Source organism: Pogoniulus pusillus, chromosome 32, assembly GCF_015220805.1.
Source record: "Pogoniulus pusillus isolate bPogPus1 chromosome 32, bPogPus1.pri, whole genome shotgun sequence".
Taxonomy (NCBI): Eukaryota; Metazoa; Chordata; class Aves; order Piciformes; family Lybiidae; genus Pogoniulus; species Pogoniulus pusillus.
The window spans coordinates 10,166,218-10,192,671 of record NC_087295.1 but is presented as its reverse complement, the minus strand read 5'-3'; the positions used below and the strand labels follow the sequence as shown (position 1 = coordinate 10,192,671).

The window sequence follows — 26,454 nt, the reverse complement described above, 5'->3', positions numbered from 1 at the left end:
GGGTGGCACAGGGGCAGCAAGTTCCTACCAATTCTTTGCAACATCTTAACAAGTTCTTCTTTTCTTTTTGTTCCTGGATATAATCTTCATTAGAAACAACCAGCTGGTGGTATCATTGGCCAACCTAAGTCACAACATCCTCAGCTTCAGACCTGAGATGCTTTTCTAATGCTTCCTAGGAATCAAAATTAATTCATTTATACCTATCCATCTCTTCACAATTTCTCCTAAGGAAGCTGTGATGAATTTTTCGACTTCTGGAGAAAAGTGAGCTTTTGTGATTTTTCTGAGAGGATGAAGTGCTTTAAGTAAAATGCCTCCATCATCTCTAAAGTTAGCTCCTAATCAAGCCACAAGCACCAAGAAGTGGGACAAAAGGTCTCAGCTGACAGGTAACTGGAGATGGAAACCCTGAAAACTGGATTCAATTTTCAATATGATATTGACTCCCTGGGTACCTGGGCGAATCATTTCACTTCCTCATGCCTTTGTCTCTCTCTTGCTCTAATATAAGAGTGATGGACCTTGAGATCTAGCTAAGCAGTGTGATATGAGATGCAGTCTGAGATTCACTATATGAAAAGCTAGGCAAGTTATTATGCCTTGTCTTAGGGATTCTCCTCAAAATAACCATTTCCACCAAAGGCTCTGTTTGTCACCTACCCCTCAGGATAAAAAGTGTTGAGAATACATATACCACTAATAATCTAATTTTAGGTATGCAATCTGAAGGAAAGAAATCTTGCTACCACAGTACCACACTCTAGTATAAAAGTCTACAGACCATATCTAAAAACTGAACCTGAGAAAGTCTGCAGCTGACACTGAGGTGGGTGGAAATGTTGACCTGCTCGAGGGTAGGAAGGCTCTGCAAAGGAACCTGGACAGGCTGGATTGATGGGACAAGGCCATTTGTATGAGGTTTAACAAGCCCAGGTGCTGGGTCCTGCAAGCTTGGAGCAGAGTGGCTGGAAAGCTGCCTGGCAGATAAGGACCCAGGGGCGCTGGTTGACAGAGAGCTGAACATGATCCAGTGTGTGCTCAGGCGATCAAGAAGACAATCAGCATCCTGGCCTGGGTCAGGAATGATACGGCCAGCAGGAGTAGGGAAGTGACTGTGCTCCTGTACTCAGCAGTGGGGAGGCTACACCTCAAATACTGGGTTCACTACAAGAAAGACAGTGAGGTACTGGAGCATGTCCAGAGAGGGGCAGCAAAGCTGGTGAAGGCTCTGGAGAACAGGTCTGGTGAGGAGCAGATGAGGGAACTGGGGTTATTTAGTCTGGAGAAAAGGAGGCTGAGGGGAGACCTCCTCACTCTCTTATAACTCCATGAAAGAAGGTTGGAGTGAGGTGGGTGTTGCTCCTTTCTCCCTAGGAACATTGAGTAGAATGAGAGAAAATGGTCTCAAGTTGCTCCAGGGGAGGTATAGATTGGATATTAGGAAGAAATTCTTTACTGAAAGAGTGGTCAAATATTGGAACAGGCTGTCCAGGGAAGTGGTGGAGTCACCATCTCTGGGGATGTTAATAAAACTATGTGGCCATGGGACTTCAGGAGATGGTTTAATGGCCATGGTGACTTAGGATGACAGCTGGACTCAATGATCTTCAAGGTTGTTTCCAACCAAAACAATTCTACAGTTCTCTACCTAGGCTTACTGTAAGGTGACCATCCTTCCCCCCTCTCCAAGGTGATTACAAATTATGAATTTTTAAATCAACCAGTGAAGAGAAATCATCTTGAGATAAGCTCTGATTCACCACAGGATTTTTCTCTCTCAGGGTAAAACTTCCAATTACAAAACAGTGGCCTTAATATCAGCCAGTATTTCCAGTGTCTCATGGAGAAACACTGCCAGACTTCAAGGAGTGAAGATCCTGTTCTGACTCCCTCAGCTAAAAGTGAAGTTTTCATGGGAGCAACCAGATGCAGGCTCTCAGCAGCAGATGCCTCTGGGCTTTCAGGAAGAGACAGCAGCAGGGGGCCGGTTTCAGTGAACCGCAGGGGTTGTCTCGGGCTGTCTCAAAAACATGAGCTCCTACCGGCTTTCAAGATGAGAGATTGGAACATCATTATTCATGGGTTTCCAGGGGCTGCAGGAGTGAACAAGTACATTCGCTTCATTGTCTGAAGACCATGGATGGTCTGGGGCTGAGGTATGTGAACGTGGCCACCCTAGCCATTAAAAGAGCATAAATTAGGAGGGGGAACATCTCTACTGCACATTTGAATAACCAATGTCAGGCAGCTCACGGAAGCACTGCCAGTTAGCTCTGACCAGTAAGTGCCTTCTAAGAGACTAAATAGCTCAAACTGATTCCCTTTCCCAGGTGACTTGAAATAAAACAAAACCCAGCCATTTAAATGTTTTATCTCCTCAAGAGTTTGACAGTTCAGTGTGCTTCCACATTGGAATCATAGAATCATAGAATCAACCAGGTTGGAAGAGACCTCCAAGATCATCCAGTCCAACCTAGCACCCAGCCCTATCCAGTCATCAGATACTAAAAGGCCAAAAGAAGGTCACCTTGGAGTCTACTCCAGACTGAGCAGCCCCAGCTCTTTTAGTCTGTCCTAAAGACCTTCCCAGGTTACTGTCAGAAAACCTGGTTTTGAAATCAATGGCTTCACTGTACTCTGCTCAGGTCACACCTTCAGTACTCTGCTCAGTTTTGGGCACCTCAATACAAGAGGGATGTGGAGGTGCTGGAGCCAGTGCAGAGGAGGGCAAGGAAGCTGCAAAAGGGTCTGGGGAATAAATCTTATGAGGAGCAACTGAAGGAGCTGGGCCTGGTTGGCTTGAAGAAGAGAAGGCTGAGGGGAGATCTCATTGCTGTCGACAACTAGGTGAAAGGACATTGTGAAGAGGTTGCTGCTGGTCTCTTCTCACAGGTAGACAGTGACAGAACAAGAAGGAATAGCCTCAAGTTGTGAGTGGGTAGGTTTAGACTGGACATTAGGAAATATTTTTTCCCATCAAGAGTGGTCAGGCATTGGAATGGGCTGCCCAGGGAGGTGTCGGAGTCACCAACCCTGATTATAATCATAGAATCAACCAGGTTGGAAGAGACCTCCAAGATCATCCAGTCCAACCTAGCACCCAGCCCTATCCAGTCAACTAGACCATGGCACCAAGTGCCTCATCCAGTCTTTTCCTGAACAACTCCAGGGATGGCAACTCCACCACCTCCCCAGGCAGCCCATTCCAATGGCAAATCACTCTCTCTGTGAAGAGAGAGTTTAAAAGTCGTTTGGATGTGGTGCTTGGGAATATGGTTTAGGGGTGGACCTTGTAGAGTAGGGATATGGGTTGGACTTGGTGATCCTGAGAGGCTTTTCCAATCTTAATGTTTCTATGATCCTGTGATAACACCTCTGTAAGTAGACACAACACATTTGGTACAGCAATCTGCAACTAGGCTCTTAAAGTATGAAAGAGCATCAAAATAAGATGTTCACGAAGGGTGTTCCTACTAATAAATTATAGTGGAGATTCTGTGTTGTCCTGATAGCTCTGCAGCAAATAGGGTAAGAAAGGAGATGCACAAGTCAGATGCAAGAAACAGCAAGAAGTGACAGGGCTGAAGGACATTATTAATTCATTTGGCAGCAGTGAGCTTAGAGAAAATTGATATATGTGTAATAGAGATGATGAGCTACTTCCTTTAACTTCCTGAGGCACACCTTCATTTGTGGCATGTATCATCTGGCACAACAGAGGAGCTGGGTTGGTTTGCCACAGAATCACAGAACAGGGAGGCTGGAAGCATCATCTAGTCCAACCTCCCTGTGCTAAAGCAGGGTTGCCCAGAGTAGGTTGCCCTGAGTCACAATCTCCAGGGGGGTTTGGAATCTCTCCAGAGAAGGAGACTGCACCACCTCTCTGGGCAGTCTGCTCCAGCATCCTCACAGAAAAGAAGTTTTTCCTTATGTTTAGGCAGAACCTCCTGAGCTCCAGTTTGTGTCCACTGCCCCTTGTCCTGTCACTGGACACCACTAAAAGGAACCTGGCTCTCATGATGACTCAGCCTGCTGCCCAAGAGTTCTGCCTGTGGCCATACATCTAGCACAACAGGAATATAGCAGACTCTCCACATTCCTCAGGGGATTCTGAGAACTAGTGAACATGGGAAGGTCAAGGCTGCATGCACACCAACACGTGGAAATAACTTCCACGCAATCCTGAATGGACAGGAATGTCTGGGACTTCATGCAGAGACATACTGGCCCTGCAGAGACCTGCTGAGTCCTCTCTTGCTGCTCTTTTACCTGCTTTGAAACTTCAGTACACGTCCTGGCTACAGTGAATACCTTATCAGTTTTATTCCCAGCTCCCAAGTTGTCCTGAGACAAAGGACACAGGCAGCTCCTCCTCACCAAGCCTGCAGCTAACCACTCTCTCTGCCTGTAGTACCACTGCCACAGAAGACTAATTCCAGATCTTCAGCTGCTCTGACTTCACTCTGAAGTACCTAGTTGAGAAAAAACTGCTGGTGGTTACAGGGAGGAGGAAAAGGTACCTCTTTTTTTTTAATCAGAGAGACTTTCTTTTTTCCCTGCCCCAAAGGAATGTGATTGCTAAGAAAGGACTGAACAAGGTGACCTCATTATTAAGAGCCTAAGGAGAGATATTTGCTGCAATGCAGCTTTTAGAGGCATATATCTAAAAATCTTTAAGTTGCTGGGAGGTAGGAAGACCTCAGATTTGTAAGGCAAGGGCATATTTCATTGCTAGGGCTGCAGCTACTAGTCAAGAATTCCACAGCCTAATTATTATTCGATCTGATAATTTATTCTTTCATCAGAAGAAAAGGATTACCCTCTGGGCGTAGCTCCTGCCTCTCCCTCAGGTCCCTGACACCGCTGAAATTGAAGGCCATAATTCAATTAACAATGGATGGGAACTTTTAATGGAAATTAACCATTCAGTAGCAGATGTTGATGCCACAGAAACGCAGACAGCCCCCGCGAAGCGTCGCTGGCTGTCATGCGGATGGCAAAGCGCAGAGACGTCTTAACTTGGCATGAGCCACCAGATGAGGCACTGTGCTTGCATCTGTGGACTCCCATTCAGTGAAGTGCTTAAGCACATGCTTAGGTGTCGTGAATCTGCTTTGCCATATGCTTAAATTTACTCTGTGCTGGTACCACTGCTAGCCAAAAAGTCTACACATCTCTGAAGTGAAACTCTCCTGACTGCTTGCTCCCCTTCGGGTATCTGTGATTTCTCAGAGCTTTCTGCATACAGTATACACATTGCAAAAGGGAGCTGCATTTGGGAAACAGGCAGCTCCTGCTGACTGTTTGCAAACCAGCACTACTGAAAGGCTGGCCACAGACCATCCTGGCCCATGTGAGACTCGGGTCTCAAAACAACTCATGTCACTGCCAGGCTTCAGCTTTGAAAACCAGGAAATGAAGGGCACAGCTGGAAACTCCGTGCTTTTGTGCACTAGCATCGTTTGAAGCAGTCAATAATCTGGTACTTTCAAAGCTTGCTTTTGGGTGCTAGGTGGGACTGGATGATCTTGGAGGTCTTTTCCAACCTGGCTGATTCTATGAATCTACATAAGGTCACCTGTGTGAACATTTTTAAAGTTATTTGTTCATTGTTTTTGGAGAAGTACAATTGAGAACATAAAGCAAACATCACAGAATCATTTGTGCTTGAAAAGACTGAAGGTCACTAAGACTATCAACCACTAACACAACACTACCAAGTCCACTTCTAAACCATGTCCCTTGGCACATCTTTTAAATACCCTCAGAGATGATGATTCAGCCACTTCTCTGGGCAGCCTCTTCCAGGGCTTGAGAACCTTTTCTGTGAAGAGAATCTGCTAATACCCAATCTAAACCTCCCTGACATACCTTCAGGCTGTATCCTCTCATCCTGTCACTTGCTGCTAGGCAGAAGAGACCAACACCCACCTCACTCCAATCTCCTTTCAGGGAGCGGTAGAGAACCAGCTCTCCCCTCAGCCTTCTCTTTACCAGACCAAACAACCCCAGTTCCCTCAGCTGCTCCTCACCAGACCTGCTCTCCAGACCCTTCACCAGTTTCATTGCCCTCCTCTGGACATGCTCCAGCACCTCAATGTCCTTCCTGGAGTGAGTGGACCAAACAGAAGACAGTACTCAAAGCGTGACCTCACCAGTGCTAAGTACAGGGAAACAGTGATTTCCCTGGTCCTGCTGGCCATGCCATTCCTGATCCAGGCCAGGATGCTGTTGGTTGTCTTGGCCATCTGAGTACATTGCTGGTTCATGTTCAGCTGGCTGTCAGTCAGCACCCACAGATCTTTCTCTGCTGGGCAGCTTTCCAGCCACTTTGACCCAAGCCTGAAGCATTCATTGGATTCTTGTGACCCAAGTGCTGAACCCAGCACTTGGCCCTGCTGAACCTCATACAACTGACCATTGATCCAGCCTGTCCAGGTCCTTCTACAGGGCCTTCTTAACCATGGACACAGGCCCTTGCCAAGCCACATAACTATGTCTGGTTATCAGACAACTGCCTTGGTCTCCTGCAATAGAGTATCTCCAATCACTGCAACCTGCTGCTTCCACCTGCTGCTAATGTTCTGATGATTCCCCCAGAAGGAGTTTTGATTCCTTTTGTTGGCTATTAAGGCACTGTGCCAATTCTGTAAATGTAGATCTGAGGATGAAGAAGGAGCCTTTCTTCTGCTGCCAAATAATAAGCTTCCAGACTCCTTTTCTTGCTTTTAAAATGAACACATTCACTTCAAACACTTTGATTTTAGGACTGTGCTCCCATGATGAAGGTCATTTGACCCAACTGCACACTTGGCAAGTCTTCTTGATTGTAGTTGATGTGAGAGAGACAGACACATCACCGTCTTAAAAGACATTTAAGAACCCAGTCCCTAACTACCATCTCCTCTTGGGATGTTCTGCTACAGCAGAGAGTGTTAAAGTAATGGAACCAATTCTAAAAAACCACAAAGAAAATCTAGATTATAAAGTAAATCACTTCCCATGGCAAAGCTGAATAGTTCTATCTAAATTTTGTTCATCAGGCTAGGACAGCACTTGCCCTAGAACCTTGGATATGACTAAATGTCTAAATTCTTGTACACAGGCCCTTTCTGAAGTGTAAGGGTAAACACAGAAAATTCATTCAGCTGACACCACTGCCCTGGCAGACACAGACTTAAGAGGGATACTGTAAGGGATTGGAAAAGCCTAAGCAACTGCATAAAGGGACTGAATGGAAGAGAAACCCTATTTTCACATATCACCGAGGCCAGAATACAGCTGCTCACCTTCTGCAACTTCAACTAATGCCAGCACTCAGAGGTGAGCAGAAAGGATCATTTTTAAAGCAATCTATAAACCCTTCAGCTCTGATCAATCATTTAAGTATTCAGCATTCTGATGTCTTTTGGCTTTGTAATAGACAATAATTTATCACCTACTATCGCTTCAATTTGTACTGTCCTTTACATTCTGTCTAGGAACAATCATATTGATTTTTCTCTGCTATATTTTTAATTGTAGGCCATAAAATAGTTTCCATTCATTTTTCTGTCCAGATACCTGCTGGCTTCCTTACAGAATTTTCTGTGCTGCTAGGTAGGCAGTACAGAAAATACCTTCCTGCACTATCACTGAAATCTATTTAATACTTAAAGAAGAAAGCTCTTGCTACAAAACTCTGATGCAAATCTCCTCAAGCAAGGCATTGAGATGTTTTCAGAGAAGCAATAGCACTTGGTGAGTAACATGGAATCCTAGGAGTTAAGAAATCTGGCTGACATAATGCAGCTCAATAGAGAGCTGTGATTCAGGACTCATTTAAGGGTGAAGCACAAGCATGTTGCAGCAGACATCACTTCAGTAGTTTCCAATACTACACAGGCAAGGCCACTTTGGTCATTATACAACAGGTTAAAGAGGAAATGCTACCAGACCCAAGAGGAAGAGATGGAAGTCAGAATGACAAAAGGGCATCAAAGAATTCATGCTTCATAGTGCAGTCCTGGAACAAGCTGCCCATTGACCTGGTTGAGGTCCCATCCCTGCAGAAATTCAAGATCTGACTTGATGGAACTCTGGAATAATGCTGGAATAAGCATCAGCTAGATAGAAAAATCCCACTGAAAATTTTCTCTTCTAATAGTAGGAAGCAAATCAGCAAGTAAATCTTATAGAATCATAGAACTGGTGAGGTTGGAAGAGACCTTTGAGATCACGAAGTCCAAACACTCACCTAGAGCTTGCAACTCCACTACTACTACTACTTCTAAGAACCTGCCACTAAACCATGTCCCTCAGCACTGCATCCACACATCTTTTAAATGCTTTCAGGGATGATGATTCCACTAAGCTCACAGAATCATAGAACTGTCAGGGTTGGAAAGGATCCCAAAGGTCACCTAGTTCAAACGCCCCTGCTATGGGCAGGGACACTTTCCTCTAGATCATATTGCCCAGAGCCACATCCCTCTACTCTGCTCCAGTGAGGCCACCTTTGGAGTACTGTGCCCAGTTCTGGGCTCCCCAGACCAAGAGTTACATGGAACAACAGAGGCTATAAAGATGCTGAAGGGACTGAAGCATCTCTCTGAGGAGGAAAGGCTAAGAGACCTGGGACTGCTCATCCTGGAGAGGACTGAGAGGGGATCTTCTCAATGCTTATGAATACATAAAGGATGGGGCTAGACTCTTCTCAGTGGTGCCCAGTGACAGGACAAGAGGCAGTGGGCTCAAACTAGAACTCAGGAAGGTCCACCTAAACACGAGGATCTCTATGCCCAGGCACTCAGTCTGCATCTACAAAATGATTCAGGTAATTACCTCCAGACCTCAAGCCAACTGCCAACTGTTATATGTATATGTCTGTCTTCTCCTCAAGACAAGTAATCATGAGGCCATGCCTTGTGTACTGGGTTCACTTCTCAGCCTCTGTCAAGGTCCAAGAACAACACTGAGGTACTGGAGCATGTCCAGAGAAGGGCAATGAAGGATTTGGATAGCAGGTCTGGTGAGGAGCAGCTGAGGGACCTGGGGTTGTCAAGTCTGGAGAAAAGGAGGCTGAGGGGAGATCTTCTGTCTCTGTACAATTCCCAGTAAGGAGGTTGAAGTGAGGTGGGTGTTGGTCTCTTCTCCCAATGAACAAGTGATAGGATGAGAGGAAATGGCCTGAAATTTCATCAGGGGAGGTTCAGGTTGGCTGTTAGAAGAAATTTATTGACAAAAATGGTTCTCAAAGGCTGGAACAGGCTCCCCAGGAAGGTGGCTGAATCCCCATCTGTGAAGGTATTTCAAAGAGGCAGACGTGAGGTGCTGAGGGACATGGTTTAGCAGCAGACTTGGTGGAGTTAGACAATGGTTGGACTCATGATCTTAAAGGTGTTTTCCAACTGAAACAGTCATGTGATTCTAAGAGAGAACCCTCCAAATACTTACTAAGCAGCTACTGGTCTGTGCTAACCCCAAACTGTTGCCTGGGCACTCTCTGTAAGATTGGTAGCCGGCTCCTACTAAAAGTGGGCTTGGGACCAGGCTAACTAATTAGCTGCACAGCCTAGTGTATGACACCACTAGTATTACTGAAGGGCCTTAGGAACACTGTTGCCTTTACTGCCACAATACTGTGTTCCACATCAGTTCAGAGCTCAGGATCTAACAGCATTTGGTGCAAAACTAAACGAGCCTCACAGCACCCATTCAGAGAAAGACCTGGGGTTTGATCCCACTGACAGACTAGGAGGCTGTGAGATCAGAAGACTGTACAGTTTACTTCTCTTCAGTGAAACAGCAGTAAAGAGGCAGGAATAAGGGATGGGACTCCTGATTCTTGTTGCCCATATTTAGCTGCTGGATGACTACCTATGATGTTAAATTATTCATCATTCCTCCCAGGGCAGGCAGGTGTGCAGTCAGAAGAAAAGCTGTGTCCAAGAAAAAGGGTTATCAAAGTATTCACACAGTCCTTTAGAAGAGTTACCTAGCTGACAAAACTGTGCTGCTGTAACACATTTTCATGTGCAGGTAGCAATTCTTCTCTACATCCCAGGGCTGGAATCCTGCGTGGGGAAAGCTGAACTGCTCAGAATAGTGTAAAAGACAGGCCTCATTAACTCCTGGACATCTTCTCATTTCTTGGTCATAAATCCTATTAGCCTGTATTACAAACTGCCATAAAGCTGAGAGATAAAAGATAATTTATGCTCAGTGTACAGAAGCTAATGTTTCTGTGCTCCTGAGAAGCACACAAGCAGAAAATGAGAAAGTATCTATGTGAAACCCTAAGCCAGCCATATCGAGCATGGCCAGCATGAGAAACACGACTCTGAGGGCACAAAGCTCTTCAGCCAGGGTATATTCTAACAGTAATTGATATGGCCACAACTCCAAGCAGAAAGTGTACTGACTGCTGCATCAAATGTCCTGCTTATAAAGAGGGATTACTCCTTATTAAGAATTCAGGCTCTCCTCTCTCTCCCCTCTACAGATGGAAATATGAGCAACAAGTCTCAGGCTGCATCGAAAAGCAGGGTGACCAAGAGGATGAAGGAGGTGATTCTGCCCCTCTGCTCTGCTCTCATGAGACGCTACCCCGACTGCTGTGTCCTGTTCCGGAGACCTCAGCATAAGAAGGACATCAAAATGCTAGAGTGGATCCAGTGGAGGCCATGCAGATGCTCAGAAGACTGCAGCACCTCCACTATGGGGACAGGTTGTGAGAGCTGGGACTGTTCAGCCTGGAAAGGAGAAGGCTCCAGGCAGACCTTAGAGAAGCCTTCCAGTACCTGCGAGGGGCTACAAGAAAGCTGGAGAGAAACTTTTTTCAAGGGCTTGTGTTGATAGGATGAGAAGAAATGGATTGAAGCTTGAGAAGGGGAGATTTAGATTGGATGTAAGGAAGAAATTCTTTAGTGAGCATGGTGAGGCATGAGAACAGGATGCCTAGGGAGCCTGTGGAGGCCCCCTCTCTGGAGGTGTTCAAAGGCAAGCTGGATGAGGCCTTGAGCAAGTTGGCTTAGTGGACAGTGTCACTGCCCATGGCAGGGGAGTTAGATTTAAATGTTCTTTAAAGTCCCTTCCAACCCAAACCATTCTGTGGTTCTGTGATTGTAAATCGATACAGAAATACTTTATTTTCCTTTCCTTCCCCTCCTCTTTGTTCTCCTTCTAAAAAGTCTTTTAATTCCAATCATCACATTAGAAAAGGCTTCAGAGCAAGCATCACTTGAAGTTTTTATGCAGTCTCCCTGTTTCTGACTCCTATCCTAATTAGTGTTTCACAGCACACAAAAACTAACACTTTTTGGAGTTGGCAATACCTAAGGCAGTTCAATTTCTTATTTGCCTTTACTTTGAAGCAATTTAAAGTCTTTAGACTTTAAATTGGTGACTTTGTCACTGATTTCGACTGTGTTGGGTATCTGCTCAAAGGAATTTTTGTGCATTTTTGAAGAGTGAGCATTAAATTTAGGTTATTCATCATTAGCTTCCCTTTTCCATTCAGCTGAGAGAAAAATCTCTAGCTGTTAGCTTACAACTTCCATAGTTACAAATTATGTTCTCATTGCTCAAGCTGTTCCATAGGTGCACCTCATTTATTTTCTTAAATAATTGAGTAGCAATTTCACCTATACCAGAACTAATTTATCTACATATAGGTATCTAGATGTATACCCAGATCTCAGCCTACCACCAAATTTCTTCCTAGAGTCCACTTAGAAAGGTGTTTATGGGGTGTAACTCTCCCCCTCTGTCCTGGCTTAACACAGCCTACTCTCACAAAGCTCTTGCTTGGTCATCTGCAGTAGATCCCAAATCAGGCATTGTCCATGCTTTCTTCTTCTGTTTATCCCAAAGACTTTGAGCAAGCCTATAAACCTGCTGCCTACAACACTGTGGACTCTTTACAAGTGTGTTTAATACTGATACTTTTTTTACCCCTCCGTATCAACAGTGCAATGCAATTGTCTACAGCTACCTGAAAGGAGAGGCTGCTGCTGGTCTCTTCTCACAGGTAAACAGTGATAGAGCAAGAGGGAATGGCCTCAAGCTGTGAGTGGGTGGGTTTAGACTGGACATTAGGAAATAGTTTTTCCCAGCAAAACTGGTCAGGCACTGGAATGTGTTGCCCAGGGAGGTGGTGGAGTCACCAACCCTGGATGTTTTTAAAAGTTGTTTGGATGTGGTGCTTGGGGATATAGTTTAGGGTGCACCTTGTAGAGTAGGGTTATTGGTTGGACTTGGTGATCCCAAGGGTCTTTTCTGTGACTCTGTGATTCCTTACTAGATTTTATGGTGTACTTAGGTATCTACTCACACCATCCTCCTCTTTGTTCCTATGTTTTTAACTAAACATTCATCATCTTGAGTTTTTATTCCCCTTTCTATCCTTCCTAGGGCTGTTATGGGATTACTAGATTATCTGTTCTATCCAAACACTTCAGTCTCTGCCTAGGTACACATGACAGAGAACCAACAGTAGCCTCCCACTATAGCCATCAGAGGGCTAATGCTATTTTGAAGTAAGAGCATGATTATATCTTGCACCTATATTTTATTCAAAGAATCCAACAAAATATCATATTCTTCTTCCCCCAGAGAGAAAGGTCTCAGATGTACATTTTATAGGAAAAGCAATATACTCTTAACTTTATCATTTGCATTAGCATTCAAATCTCAAAACCTTGCTTCATTTGTTGCACAGTTTCCAGACCTGCACTTCAGAAAGTCAGTGGGTCTCCTGCTGTGTTCAGCTCCATCCTACCTTCACTTTAAATTACAGAAGGGAGAGGGGAAACAGACAGAATGCCATGATTGTGGCTGTTAACAAGGTACAAATGCCACATGGAAGCCCATACCAAAAAGAGAACTTCCAAGCTTAGGATCCTCCTTTCTTTCAGTGTATAAACTGCTCACTCGATTTTCATCTCAACTATGCAGGATTCACTTTACTATCTGGAGGTACCACAACAGCTGACTGAAGATGCTGACAGTGACAAGTTTAAACCAACAATGGAAAGTAATTTTGTGTCAAAGTTAGCACTAAGATTGCTTAAACAGCCTGCTCCCTCTATCTGCCCTTTATTTCTGAATGCCAGAAATAGCCTGATGTAACAGATGTCAGTTACTGGCAAGGCAGACTGACAGCCAGGAACTGCAGAGCAAAATAATCTCCTGTGGAACCCTCCCCAACCACAAAAAAGCATCAAATGCTTCTCATAGAGCAGTATTAAACTCAAAACATATAGAGATATCCAGCAAGCCCAAACAAACAGCAACCTCTCATTTCTATTTAAATGCACAGATGATGATTTTTTTTTCCAGGTTGCAAAGGGTTTAATGATTCATTGATGACTCTTCTGAAAGCAACCTTAGGCATTGCATTTTGAAGCCACTTATGGGAAAGATGAATGAAAAGAATCAGAAGTCTCTCCATCTAAAGTAAGCTTTTTGTAAGCTAAACTGGGAATTCTCAATCTTATTTTAGCTTTTCACTGTGTTCTTAACACATGAAACACGAAATGACAGTGGTCAGCAGAGTGCTGCACTCCCAAATGGATCACAGGTGAGTTACTCCTCACGTTTTAGCACAGTTATGCTTTAGCCCCCTTTCCCTCTCACTCTGCTGCCTCTCTCCATCTAGCTGTGCAATAGGTGATCAGAGACATTCCTCCTCATAGTGGCAAATGAGCTCCTATGCCTACCACCTTTTCTGCAGACGTGGTGCTTCCAAGTTGTTAATGCAGCTTCTGCCCCCATGGATTTAAATCTATAATCTCACGGAACCTTATTAACGCTTTTCTCCAACTGCAGTGAAGCATGTGTGGTGCAGGGCTTTGTCAGATTTAGCTGTGAATGTTATTTCAATGAAATAAGCTTTCTGAGGTAAAATGAGATAGTTAAGCTTCTAGAAACCTTGACATCAGGAAAAGATATTTCTAAACAAACGAATGAATCACTGTTAGAGAAGACTCTTGGATGCTTAGATTTGCCTTTAATTTAAATCTTAGCAGCAGAAGCCCAGCAAGAGCTTTTGTGCTTGCTCTTTATGAATCAATAAATGGAATAACAGGCCTGAAAAACGAGGAAAATAATACATCTTAAACAAATTCCCTCTTTGATGCTAGCTGGATTCCCATCATAATGGACTGCACCACTCAGCCAGCAGAAGAGCTCTGCCTGACACATTTGTCAGGAACTCCCTCGTATCTTCCTTTTACCTCTTCCTTTTGTATCCCTCTCTGCAGACACCCTTATTGCTACTCAACTTGCATAATGGCTGTGTGCTAAATTTAAACATCCTGGAATCTAATTTAACAGCTTAAACTTCTCTCTTTTTTTTTCCAATAGAATTAAAGTCTCATACTTACCCAAATTCAGTCTTCATACCTTCCCTTCCTGTGATTATAAACAAATCTATCCTGGACAAATTTAACACAATCTCCTCCAAGGAGGGAATGCAGAGCACAAAAGATAGGCAACTATTGGAGAGAGTTCAGGGAAGCTACAGAGATGCTAAGGGGACTGGAGTGTCTCTGTGAGGAGGAAAGGCTGAGACACCTGGGTCTGTTTAGCCTGGAAAAGAGCAAACTGAGCAGAGATCTTACCAATGCTGATCAATATTTAAAGGGTAGGGCCCAAGAGGACAGGGCTGGGCTCTTCCCAGTGACAGAACAAGGGACAATAGGCACAATCTAAAGAACAGGAGGTCTCACTTAAACTTAAGGAAAATCTTCTTAGCTGTAAGGGTGCCAGAGCCCTGGAGCAGGCTGCCCTGAAATCCTCCTTCTCTGGAGAATTTCAAACCCTGCCTGGATCCATTCCTGGGCAATCGTGCTTTAGCAGGGAGCTTGAACTAAATGACTGCCTGAAGTCCCTTTCAACTCCCAGCATTCCAGGATTTTGGAGTTTTATATTTAGTGTCTGGCCTAACAGAACACAATTAACAGGAGGAGCATTCAATGGTGCAAGACATAGAGGGTCAGGGTGGGAGGTAGATAATTTCATTATAAAGTAACTTTTCACAACACTTACAGGTTGAAGCAGGTGGATCAGTGAGCACTCCTGAATAACTATCACTGGAAAAGGAGTAATATTTGTTGCATGAAAAAGCGTTTCCACCGACGCCATTATTTGGTCAAAGCGTCCTCCAAGTCCACCCAAAGTCACAATCACATCAACCTAGAAGAGAAAACAAAAACAGTCACTATGAAAACTTCCTGGCATGACCTCCAGACCCTAAAACTCAGCAATAGAATCACTTTGGAGGGAAGAAAAAAAAAAGAAGAAGAAAAAAGTAACTACTGACTACACAAAAGCAAGTGTCAAACACAGTTATTTACTCCCATTAGTGATAAAGACCATGATGTGATTCTTGAGACTGAGCATTAAAGCTCAGTAAATTCATGGCCCACATGTGGTACTTTTAAAATGGATTATCGTGCTCTCTAAAATACAGGTCAGTCTTCACAGGTACTTATCTGTCTGCCCTGAATACATAGAGCCTAAGATCTATCACTCCACCTCCAAGCTCCTCAGCTAAGTGTGGTATAACTGAACCTTAGCATCCCCAGATCTCAACATCATTTCAGCATTATCCTCACAGTTTAGAGTGAACAAAGGAAATTTCAGGTTAGGGCTATTATATGTCATTCTTGTCCCTGCCACACAGCATTTTAATGTACAAGCAATCCCACTCACAGGCTGGCTCTGCTCAAGATTAAAAGTACTACTGAGGTAGGAAGTTCTACCCCAAGCAACTGGGACATCGCCTCCCAGCTGTCAGGGACAGGGACAGTAGTGATTCCCTGCTCCCAGTCCCAGCCCTGCACAGAGCCTGATTGCAATAGGCCATGGCTGCTGCAGCTCATTTCTCTCACACTCCATCAAGACTCTGAACACTTCATTCACTATAAGAAAAAGGGGAGTATTTAAAAGCTTTGCTTAAGAGATTTTGAGTCCTCAGATAAAAGGTCACCAGGTATTATTACAGCAAAGCATTATTATTATTATTACTTTCATACTGTGGATCAGTTATGGTCAGTAATTGTATTTTTAGAAAGCTACATTTGAGTAAGTCACAGCTAGAGCAGCAACACAGCTCTAAAGTCTTTAGAAGCTGCCTTGAATGCTCATCTGGTAATGTTTCCAGCTCAGTAGGGCTCAGGTCTACGGCCACTATGACAATAGGAAGTTTTACTCAACCCAGGAGCCACATAACAGTGCTCTAAGTATCTGGAATGATGTATTAACAGCATCAGCTTCTATTTTTATTACCAGGGCTAGGGCTTTATGATTCTGCTGAATATTAGTTTGCAAGAAAATTAAGCTCTCTTCCTTTTAGTGAAGAATTACGCCACCTTTCTATCACCATCAGGACAATACTTGAGAAGCCAGAAGGGATCAATGTAACTCATTATATCAGCAGCAAACACTTAAACAAAAAAGCTGCTCTTGTGCTACAGACAGCATGTGTTTTCTGTGCAGAAAACAGACCTAACATACAACCTATAGGAAATATAATAATGGTAGCAAAACCTGTCCTTAAGCAGGTAGCAGAGCAGCAACAGGCAAACACACATGTCCCCAGCTAAGTCACTATACATTTTCATTTGATTGATTCCAGCACAGAAGTAAACTACTTTTGTCTGACTGGTGATTGTGGTTTGAAAGGGTGGATCAATTCTCCAAAAGCAGTATGACTTAGAGGACTCACCAATGCCAGTTCCCCACCAGACAACTAGCAGTGCAAATGCTTCCCCCTCACCCCTCCCCAGGATAGGCTGTTCACCTGGAACTACAAAGAAGTTAAGGTGGCTCTTGCTAAGGATCGGGATCTACATGCATGCTGCTCTTCTTGTAAGCAGTGTGAAGCTTAAATATCAGCCCAGTCTAGCCCAGCCTTCAAAAACTGAAAGACTGTTGTAGAGTTTCTTCATATATATGGCTCCCCAAACATGGAATCACAGAAACACTTCAGTTGGAAAAGACTTTGAAGATCATGAGTCCAATCATTCTCTAACTCTACCAAGGCTAATGCTACACCATGTCACTCAGCATCACATCTCTGCCTCTTTTTGTCAGGGATAGGGATTCCCCATGAACTTGTTTGGTTTGGCTTTGATGTTCACTGCAACTTAAAAGGTAAGAAAACACAAACATCCTTCTGACACGTAATTAAAACGATGCAGTAAGATTCACAGAGTTGAATGGTTGGATTGGAAGGGAGTTGTAGTGATGTAGTCCAGTAGTGAGCAGGGACATCCTCCATTCGATCAAGTTACCCAGAGCCTTGTTGAGCCAAACCTTGAATATCTCCAGGGGCAGGGCTTCAAGTACCTCCCGGGACAACCTGTTCCAATGTTCCACCACACTCATGGTAAAGAATTTGTTCCCAATAACCAATCTGAATCTACTCATCTCTAATTAAAAACCATTGCCCCTCATTCTATCATTGAACAGTCTCTCTCCAGCCTTCTTGTAGGACCCCTTCAGGTACTGGAAGGTTGCTATTAGGTCTCCCTGGCGCCTTCTCTTCTCCAGGCTGAACAACCCCAACCCCAGGCTGAGGCCTGTCCTAATCATCTTTGTGGCACTCCTGTAGAGCCACTCCATCAAGTCCATGTCCTTCCTGCGTTGAGGGCCCCAGAGCTGGATGTAGTACTCCAGGTGAGGTCTCACCAGAGCAGAATCACTCCAGATCTGCTGGTCATGCCTCTTTTGATGCGGCCCAGGCTGCCACTGGCCTTAGAAGAGGTGTGATTCCCCTTACAAAGGTTGTAATTCCCTTGTAAAAGTCAGAAGAATCCTGCTCTGTTATCCACACACATGTGCTTTCTGGAAAGTACAGGCCTTATTTTATGCATCTGACTACAGCTTTTTGTGAGAGAGATTGCCAGAGCACTGCATGTTGAAGAAAGATACAACAACAAAAAAACTTCAGTATTTGAAAGCATGACAGAAGTGATCCTGAAACCCTACTCCTCATCCAATAGCAGCAGAACAGTGATTGTGTGGATAGGCTCCCAGGAAAATAACCCAAACCTAGCATGGAGTAGATCTGCTGAAAAAAGGCATTCATAGAACAGAGGTTTGGGGTTGTGGTGTGTTGGGAGAAGCCTAACAAAGTTACTTGAAAAGGGAATGCAGCTATTTTTTAGGGTTTGCATGGAGCCTGCAAGGGGAAAACACAAGTATTTGACAGGTATGCAGAGAAACCAGCCAGATGAGAGGAGCAGGCAGAGAGACAAGATGAAATCCTGCACTTCTCTGACAGCTGACAGTTCCAGCAGCAGTGACAGGCATCCAGACACCGCACAACTTCTCAAGCCTCTATCTGAAGGTCTTGGTTTATTTTACAAAAATACACAGAGGCTAAGCTCAAGAAAAAAAACTCAAGACCCTTTTCATACTAACAGAGCTTTCACCTCTATTAAAAAGAAAACAACAACCCTCAACACAAAAGTCACAAAAACTAACAGAACAATCAGCTCCTTCCCTGCAATCACTGCTCCAGTAGCTCTCTGCCAAGCACTTAAGGAGATGGATGTGCTCTGAAAGCACACTTACGACTCCTGGTCATTCCAAAACCCAAGATGAAGTGAATACCTAAGCATAGGACATTTATATATCCTCACACTACAGTGAGGAAAGAACATTCATTTTTTTTTCTACTATGATTTCCTGTATAACACAGGCTAGAGAATTACACTGTTACTGCTAATCAGCCCAGCAGGTAGCATTTAACTAATTGCACTTCAGCTGAAATGTCCATGTCTCACTTCAATGCCCTGTCACCTTACAGAATTTGTTTTCATCCAGTGGCATTCATCTCCTTTTCTTTAAAAAAAGAAAGGTATATGAAATCACTAACAACTACAAAGAATAGCTTAGATCGCTGGAGATGCAGCTTTAACCAGACTCAAACACCTTGCACAGCATCTTTAAGAGCTCTCCAGCTTTAATTTAGAAAGAGTTGAAGACCAAGGCTTAGATCACTGAAGGCACAGTTCTAACCTCACTTAAACATCCTGCATAGCATCTCTGAGGGTTCTTGAGCTTTAATTTAGAAAGAGATGAAGACCAAGGCTTAGATCACTGGAGGCACAGTTATAACCTCACTTAAACATCCTGCATAGCATCTTTAAAGGTTCTTGGGCTTTAATTTAGAATGAGTTGAAGACCAAGGCTTAGATCACTGGAGGCACAGTTCTAACTTAACTTAAACATCCTGCATAGCATCTTTGAGGGTTCTTGAGCTTTAATTTAGAAAGAGTTGAAGACCAAAGGTGGTGCTAAACCATGTCCTTCAGCACCGCATCCCTGCATCTTTGAAACACGTCCTGGGATGGAGATTTGACCCCCTCTGAGAAGCCTGTTCCGTTTTTGAGAGCCCTTTCAGGGAGAAAGTTTCCTCTAATGTGGTGCTGAAGAATATGGTTCAGCACCAGCCTTGGCAGAGTTAGGGAACAGCTGGACTTGATGATGTCAAAGGTCTTTTCCAACCAAAACGACTCCATGATTTAAGGGTGGGATCCAGTTGCCTTTAAATGATAAATTTATACACTATTATCTCCTGAAAGAGTTTTAGGAGTCATTACCAAACAGCAGGGCAGTTAAAAGGAGAAGGGAGACATAAAGAAAGACCCAGTACTGACAAGGTAGAGATGTGTTTCTTCCTTCTCCCCTACACTGTAATTTAGAAGGTGCTGTAAGCAAGGGGAGCTGGGGCTGCCACCATGACAGAACAGAATTGCTCGAGTTCTTGCTTCCACTCTGACAGATATCACTGAAATGGACAACTTTGCTGCACACTGTTTTGCAGGCTTGCTAAATGTCTTCCTGTGCAAATAAGTCCAGCTGAGATTCCTCTTTCTGGTATGGATGGGTTAGAGACACAGATGATTTTCAGCATGTTACTGAAGAACACGTCTTGAAGAAGCAGGGTGAAAGAACACAGGAAACTGGGAACTGCCTGGGGTGGGTGAAAAGAGTGCAGTATCTAGCTTTGTCATACCAGCATCACCATGACACAGCATCATAGAACTGTGCAATTATTTTGGCTTGAAATGACCTTTAAGATCAGCAGGTCCAACCATTTCCTAGGTCTACCAAGGCTGGTGCTAAACCATGTCCCTCAGCATCACATCTCTGCCTCTGATATCTCCAGGGATGGGGATTCAATTGCCTCCCTGGGGAGCCTGTTCCAGCGTTTGAAAGCCCTGTCAGTGAAGAAGTTTCTAACATCCAACCTATACCTCCCCTGGCACAGCCTGAGGGAGGGCATTTCCTCTCATCCCATCACTTGTATCAGGGAGGAGAGACCAAAACCATTCTTGCTAGAACCTCCTTTGAGGAAGCTGTAGAGAGCAATGAGGTCTCCCCTTAGCCTCCTTTCCTCCATACTAAACAACCCCAATTCTCTCAGCCACTCCTTACAAGACTGTTCTGCAGACTCTTCACCTGTTTCATTGCCTCAGACTGTTTTTTCACATAAGAGCTGACTCCAAGGCTTGAACTGACAGCACTTAGCACCCACTTCTGCAAAACTGTGCTCATTATCTCAAGTACTCCCCGGGATACAGGTAGGACTCTGGACAGACAACTCAAGGGACCTTCTTCCACAAGATCTCACTGTCAGGCAGACAACTTGCAAGTAGCCATGCTTATGTCTCACAGAGGTGGGCAGCTAAAAGGTAGCACATCTACTGGTAACAATCAGCAGCACTGAATGAACAGCAAAAAAGACCCCACTGAAAGGGTTAAAAAAAAGGCAACAGTAATTAAGAAGTGACAAGTGATCTGCGGCCTCGAATAAACCTCCCTCCTTCTGAGACTGCCCACTGTTAAAACCTAAGATATTCCTATGCCAATTACAGGTCAGATACTGAATCTGACAGAAATACAGCTCCCTTTTGTCACCTTCTCATTCCAGTGGTACCTTATTGGTTTTCACAGCCTTTCCTAATTTCCTACCTTTCAAAAGCTTATTCCTTTAAGATTTTGGAAGAACATGATACAGAGAATAAAATCACTGTAATAAGATGTGTAGTATGCTGAAGTCTATTATACACTGAGATACATCTACATTGAAGTATCTACTGAAAAGCAAACAATTAGGTAGCAGTGTGGATGCTACATTTATTATTACTTTATTACTTATTACTGAGACTATCACTTTTGACCAGTTTGTAAGAAAAACCTTTTTCTTCTTCTTCTTCCTAAGGCAATGCAGCAACCAAGTGCTGAACACATAGGGAAGTACTGTCTGAGTTGCTTACACTCTTGAGCTCTGTGTTTTACATAAAAGCTGTAGCATTCATTTCCTATGGGAATGATGTGCCAGGCCATGCAGCAGCATCTGAACTATGCTCAGGTGGAATCATTTTCACTCTAGCTAGAATTTGATAATTGCTTCAGCTCTCTGACACTTCAGGGGAACAAGAGCTCTCAGCTGAAGGCTGCTGTCCTGTCTATGCACCTGAGATGATAATCTTCAATCAGTTTGGTTGTCACCTCACTGATTCCATTAATCTCTGTGTTATATTGTTCCAGCTCCTTCACAAAGCATTTCTTACTTCTTATGTTCATTTCATTACGTTTTTATCCAAGTACTTCCTCTACTCGTAACCCTTTTTACTTCAAATGAGAGGTTAATTCTGCCTGCTAATGACAATAACCATGCAGACAGATTGCATTTGCCTGCTTAAAATAAGCAACCTGTTTGCTGCTGAGATAGAAAAGGGAAAAAAATCTCCAAATCCAGTCACAGATTTGAGTAGCTGGAAACATTTTCATCTTGGTTCTCCTATTACCTTGTGTTTACATCACTGGTCCAATGATTTGATTTGATTTCAGTGTTCTGGCTCTACCCTCTCCTGCAGGTAAATGGAACATTTGATGGTGTATATAACATCAGCTGGCATCATTTTTTTTTTGGAACATAAACTTCATAACCATTGACTTTATTCTTACTTAGAGAAAGCTAATCTACAAAATCCACATGAACTGATGAATTCCCAGCAATCTGAATTTGGCTGCCTGCTCTTGTGCTGACCTTGATCAAACAGCACTCCCTGTGCCTCAGGTAGAGCATGCACAGCAGTAACTCCCACCCTGCTACTGCTGCTCAGCTGGAGCGCAGCTCTACAATTCGTGCTGAGCACGAGATCAGGGTCAGTGGCATTCCTTATTGCCTCAAATTTTCTGGGTGAAGAGCTTGTCCCTACTCCAGACTCTTATGGTGCTATTGTGAGCAGGCAAAAGTGCACTAAAACTCTGCTCACTGAGGCTTTGGAGGAAAATGTGTTGCTGGCTTGTTACCCTGCCATATTTATTCGGTGCACGAACAAGGATTCCAGAACCATCAATCATGTGTCTTCTGAAAAATCAGAACATCTTCTCAGCTTTTCAAACTGTATGAAAAGACACCCACAGCAGCAGGCTGACCTTTCTGTTCCCACAGCCAGAACACTGCTATCCACAGTGTACACTGTGCTATCACCCCCACAGAAGTGCAGACAGCTGTCACATCCCTAAGAAAGTGAGCCCTGGATCTGCATTAGCAACAGGCCTGCAACAGATTACCTTAAAACAGTCTAGAAAATCTCTTTAATGATCTCATATTCACTCATGCCCAGTGCCAAAAGCTGCATTTGGCACATGCTGTGTTTTTAATCTCTTTGGATACTGCCTCCAGGAGTAAAAGACAACCAAACTAAACCTTCCCATCATTGAACAGCTTAAGGGAGGGGAAAAAGTAATCCTATCTTCTTCAACAGTATCTGTTCATCATGAGGTTTTTATTTGACACTTCACTTAGCTCTGGCTGTCAGTTGTTACTGAAGTAGCCTTCCCTCCCCTCCCTCCAACACATCTCCATGCTGGCACAAGCTCGGCAGGACAATACAACTACAACCCAGCACTTTTCTACCAGCAGAGGACTCCCACCCCATTACCCTGATGCCTGTCATTCCACACCCTTCAACCAGAGCCAGCCTGCAGCCTGTGCTGAAGCTTGACCCAGGTTTGCAGGGTTAGAAGGTGGTGAGGAAACTGCACAGGGAAGAGGCTTTTTGCTGCGATGATTCTCCCTAAATGCCTCTGTTGTTCACAGATTCATAGAACAGTTTGGATTGGAGGAGACCTTAAAGATCATCTAGCTCCAACTCCCACACCATGGGCATGGACACCTTCCACGAAGCCAGATTGCTCAAGGGCTCATCCAACCTGGCTTTGAACACCTCCAGAGAGGGAGCAACCATGACCTCCCTGAGCAACTTGTTCCAGCATCTCACCACCCTCACTGTAAAGAGTTTTTTTCTAATATCCAGTCTGAGTTCACCCTTCCCAATCTTAAATCAACTCCCTCTTATCACAACAGGCCTTTGTAAAAAGTCCCAAGTTCCCAAGGCCTTGTTATTCCCTCAAAGGAACACAGATCTCATTGCAGATGAGAGATCTTTGCTTTGGTCGTGGCTCCTGCTGCAATCTGGTAGAGGAAGGTCCCTGGCTACTCAGGACTTGATGGATCAGAGACACTGTACATTCTTCCTGCTAGCCTACAAACAGGATATATAACCCAGGACACACATCAAGGAGAGCATGTGTGCTTTTGTACACCTCCAGGAGCACTGCTGGCTTCTCCTTGACTTCCTTTGTGTGCCTCTGGTGCCTTAACCTTGCCTGGCAGCCAGATGCCCACCCCAAGTGCTCCCTCACAGGGACAGAAGGAGAAAATAAGATGAAAAAGCTCATGGGTTGAGACAAGGACAGGGAGATTGTTAATTACCAATTATCATCACAAGCAAAACAGATTTGACTTAGGGAAAATTAATTTAATTTATAGCCAATTAAAAATCAAGTTAGAGAGGGAATAAAAAGGCAAACCAAAACCCACCTTTCCTCCACTTCTCTTTTTCTCAGGCCCTACTTCATTTCACCATTCCTGCCTCCTGTATCTCCACCCTCCCAAGGGAACGTGGGCTGCAGTCAGTCCATCGCAGCTCCTTTCTGCCTCTCCTTTCCCATGCTGTTCCACTGATACAGCATGAGGTCCTCTCTGGGGGGACATTCCTTCAGAAACAAACTCCTCCAGCCTAGGACCACCAGGCTGTAGCTCCTGCCAGAAACCAGCTCCTGCTTGGGCTCCTCTCCACGGGCTGCAGCTTCCTACTGAGCACGTTCACTTCCTTCAGCATCAGGGGTTCTCTACTAGCCACAGTGTGGATATGTGCTCCACCACTGTCATCCACAGATTACAGAGGGGACACCTGCTCCAGTGTGGGCTCCCCACAGGTCACAGCTCCCTCAGGAGGGATCTCCAGGCAAATCACTGTCAGGGACATGCCTGAACCTCCTCCTCCCACACTCCTCTCAGAGCTCCCAGGGCTGTTCCACTTACACGTTTCCCTTCACTGTGGGCACAGTTCATGAACCTCTCTTTTTTCTTTCCCACCGCACCTTTCTGTGGTTTGGTTTCAGCCTCTACCCAGACACTGGTCCAGAACACTTCAAAAGCCTACAAAGGATACAAAACAAACCTGTGGCATTTCAAGGCAGTGAGGTAGATTTTGTGTAAGCAAAGGCTCCTGTACGAAACATTTCATCAGCAGCCCACAGATGAACTGAGAAAGCCAACTTCAATAACTGATCTGTTTGAGCATAGGAAGACTTCAGAGAGGGACCTAGACAGGCTGGATCAATTAGCCAAGGTCAGTTGTATGAACTTCAACAAAGCCAAGTACTGGGTCCTGCACTTTGGTCACAACCCCAGCAACTCTCCAGGTTAGAGGCAGAGGGGCTGGAAACCGTGCAACAGAGAATGAGTTGAGGGGACTTGCTCACAACCAGTTCACAACATGAGCCAACAAGTGGCCAGATGGCCAAGAAAGCCAACGACATGATGGCATGGATCAGCAACAGAGTGGCCAGCAGGGCCAGGGAAGTGATTGTCCCCATATACTCAGCACTGGTGAGGCCACACCTTGAGTACTGGGTTCAGTTTTGGGCCCCTCATTACAAGACAGACATTGAGGTGCTGGAGTGTGTCCAGAGAATAGCAACAAAACTGATGAAGGGTCTGGAGAACAGATCCAATGAGTAGCAGCTGAAGGAATTGGAGTTACTTAGTCTGGAGAAAAGGAGGCTGAGGGGAGACTTCAATGCCCTCTAGAACTTCCTAGAAGGAGGCTGGAGCTAGGTAGGTGTTGGTCTCTTCTCCCTAGTAGCAAGTGACAGAATAAGAGGGAAAAAATGGCCTCGAATTGCACCAGGGAAGGTTTAGATTAGATATAAAAAGAATCTTCTTCACTGAAAGGTTTATAGGAAAATGGAACAGGCTGCCCAAGGAGGTGGTTGAATCCCCATCCCTGGAGGTGTTTCATAGAGGAAGAAATGTGGTGCTGAGGGGCATGGTTTAGCATCAGACTTGGTGAGAATGGTTGGACTTGATGATCTCAAAGGTCTGTTCCAAAGAAAACAATTTAGTGAGTCTATGAACATTGTGAGAGCTGAGAGCTTTTCCTGTGGCTTCCCAAACTACATTTAAACCTAATTTTCTGCCTATTTTTATTTCTAGTCTGTCACATTAAATGTAGGTATCAAATTTTAAGGAAGAGTCACAGAATTTTAAGGGAACCCATTCCCTACAAAATACAGACAAGGAAATGTAAAGCAAACAACCTCCATTTCCATTAAAGATTGAATGCTATTTAACTTTTAATTGTTTTCAGTTGATCTGATTAAGAGCTAATGGCTCAGGTGCTTCCCCTACAAATAACTCAGGGCTGCAGGGCATCCTCATGCTCTCGTAGCAGCACTGCAGAGGAGATAATAGCAAAAGAGGCTTTTGTGCCTAAATAGGATGAGACTTTAGCTCTTCTATTTAAAAAGTTTAAACTTGGGTTCACACAGGTCTGATGATCTCCCAATGGGTCCCAACAGAACAGTAATATTTTCAGCTGCTCTGAACATTAATCTTCATGATGAACAAGGGGATAATAGCCTGTCCTATTATACTCAAGGGACAGATATAAGCCCTGAAACTAAAGATGGAAAATTCTTCCTGGGTCCCTCAGGTCCTATTGTATGAATGCTTCCTCTTTTGAGTGATTTTACTGAACACTTGGGCAGGACAGAATTATTATGATTTTTTCCATGGGAGTACAGATTTGCAGAAAGAACTCTCAAATACATACATTTGTTTCTAAGAGGCTGAGGACATTCCATAGCAAAAGGAAGCAGGTTAGGATCTCGGATACCAATTTTCCTCTTCAGAGCAGGTTCAGTTATTTATAGCAGGCAAACTAAGCATAGCCTGAATAATGTCAGCTTACACCCCATTACAAAATCTATTTTATTTTGCTACACTGTCCTCCAGCCCATATAAATTTAGCCATGCACTTAAAAAGAAATGAAGCATGATTTCTTAAACTGGAGGCACTTGTGAAGCTGTAA

At 44.2% G+C, this 26,454-nt stretch overlaps 1 protein-coding gene across 1 annotated transcript in view; it reads right to left on the bottom strand.

Annotated features, from left to right (window-relative positions):
- Positions 1–26,454, bottom strand: part of TPK1 (thiamin pyrophosphokinase 1) — a 353,276-nt gene that overhangs the window by 98,811 nt on the left and 228,011 nt on the right. Inside the window, exon 6 of the mRNA XM_064169937.1 lies at positions 15,034–15,180. Within this exon, the coding sequence (XP_064026007.1) occupies positions 15,034–15,180 (147 nt within the window). The remainder of the gene's footprint in view (positions 1–15,033; positions 15,181–26,454) is intronic.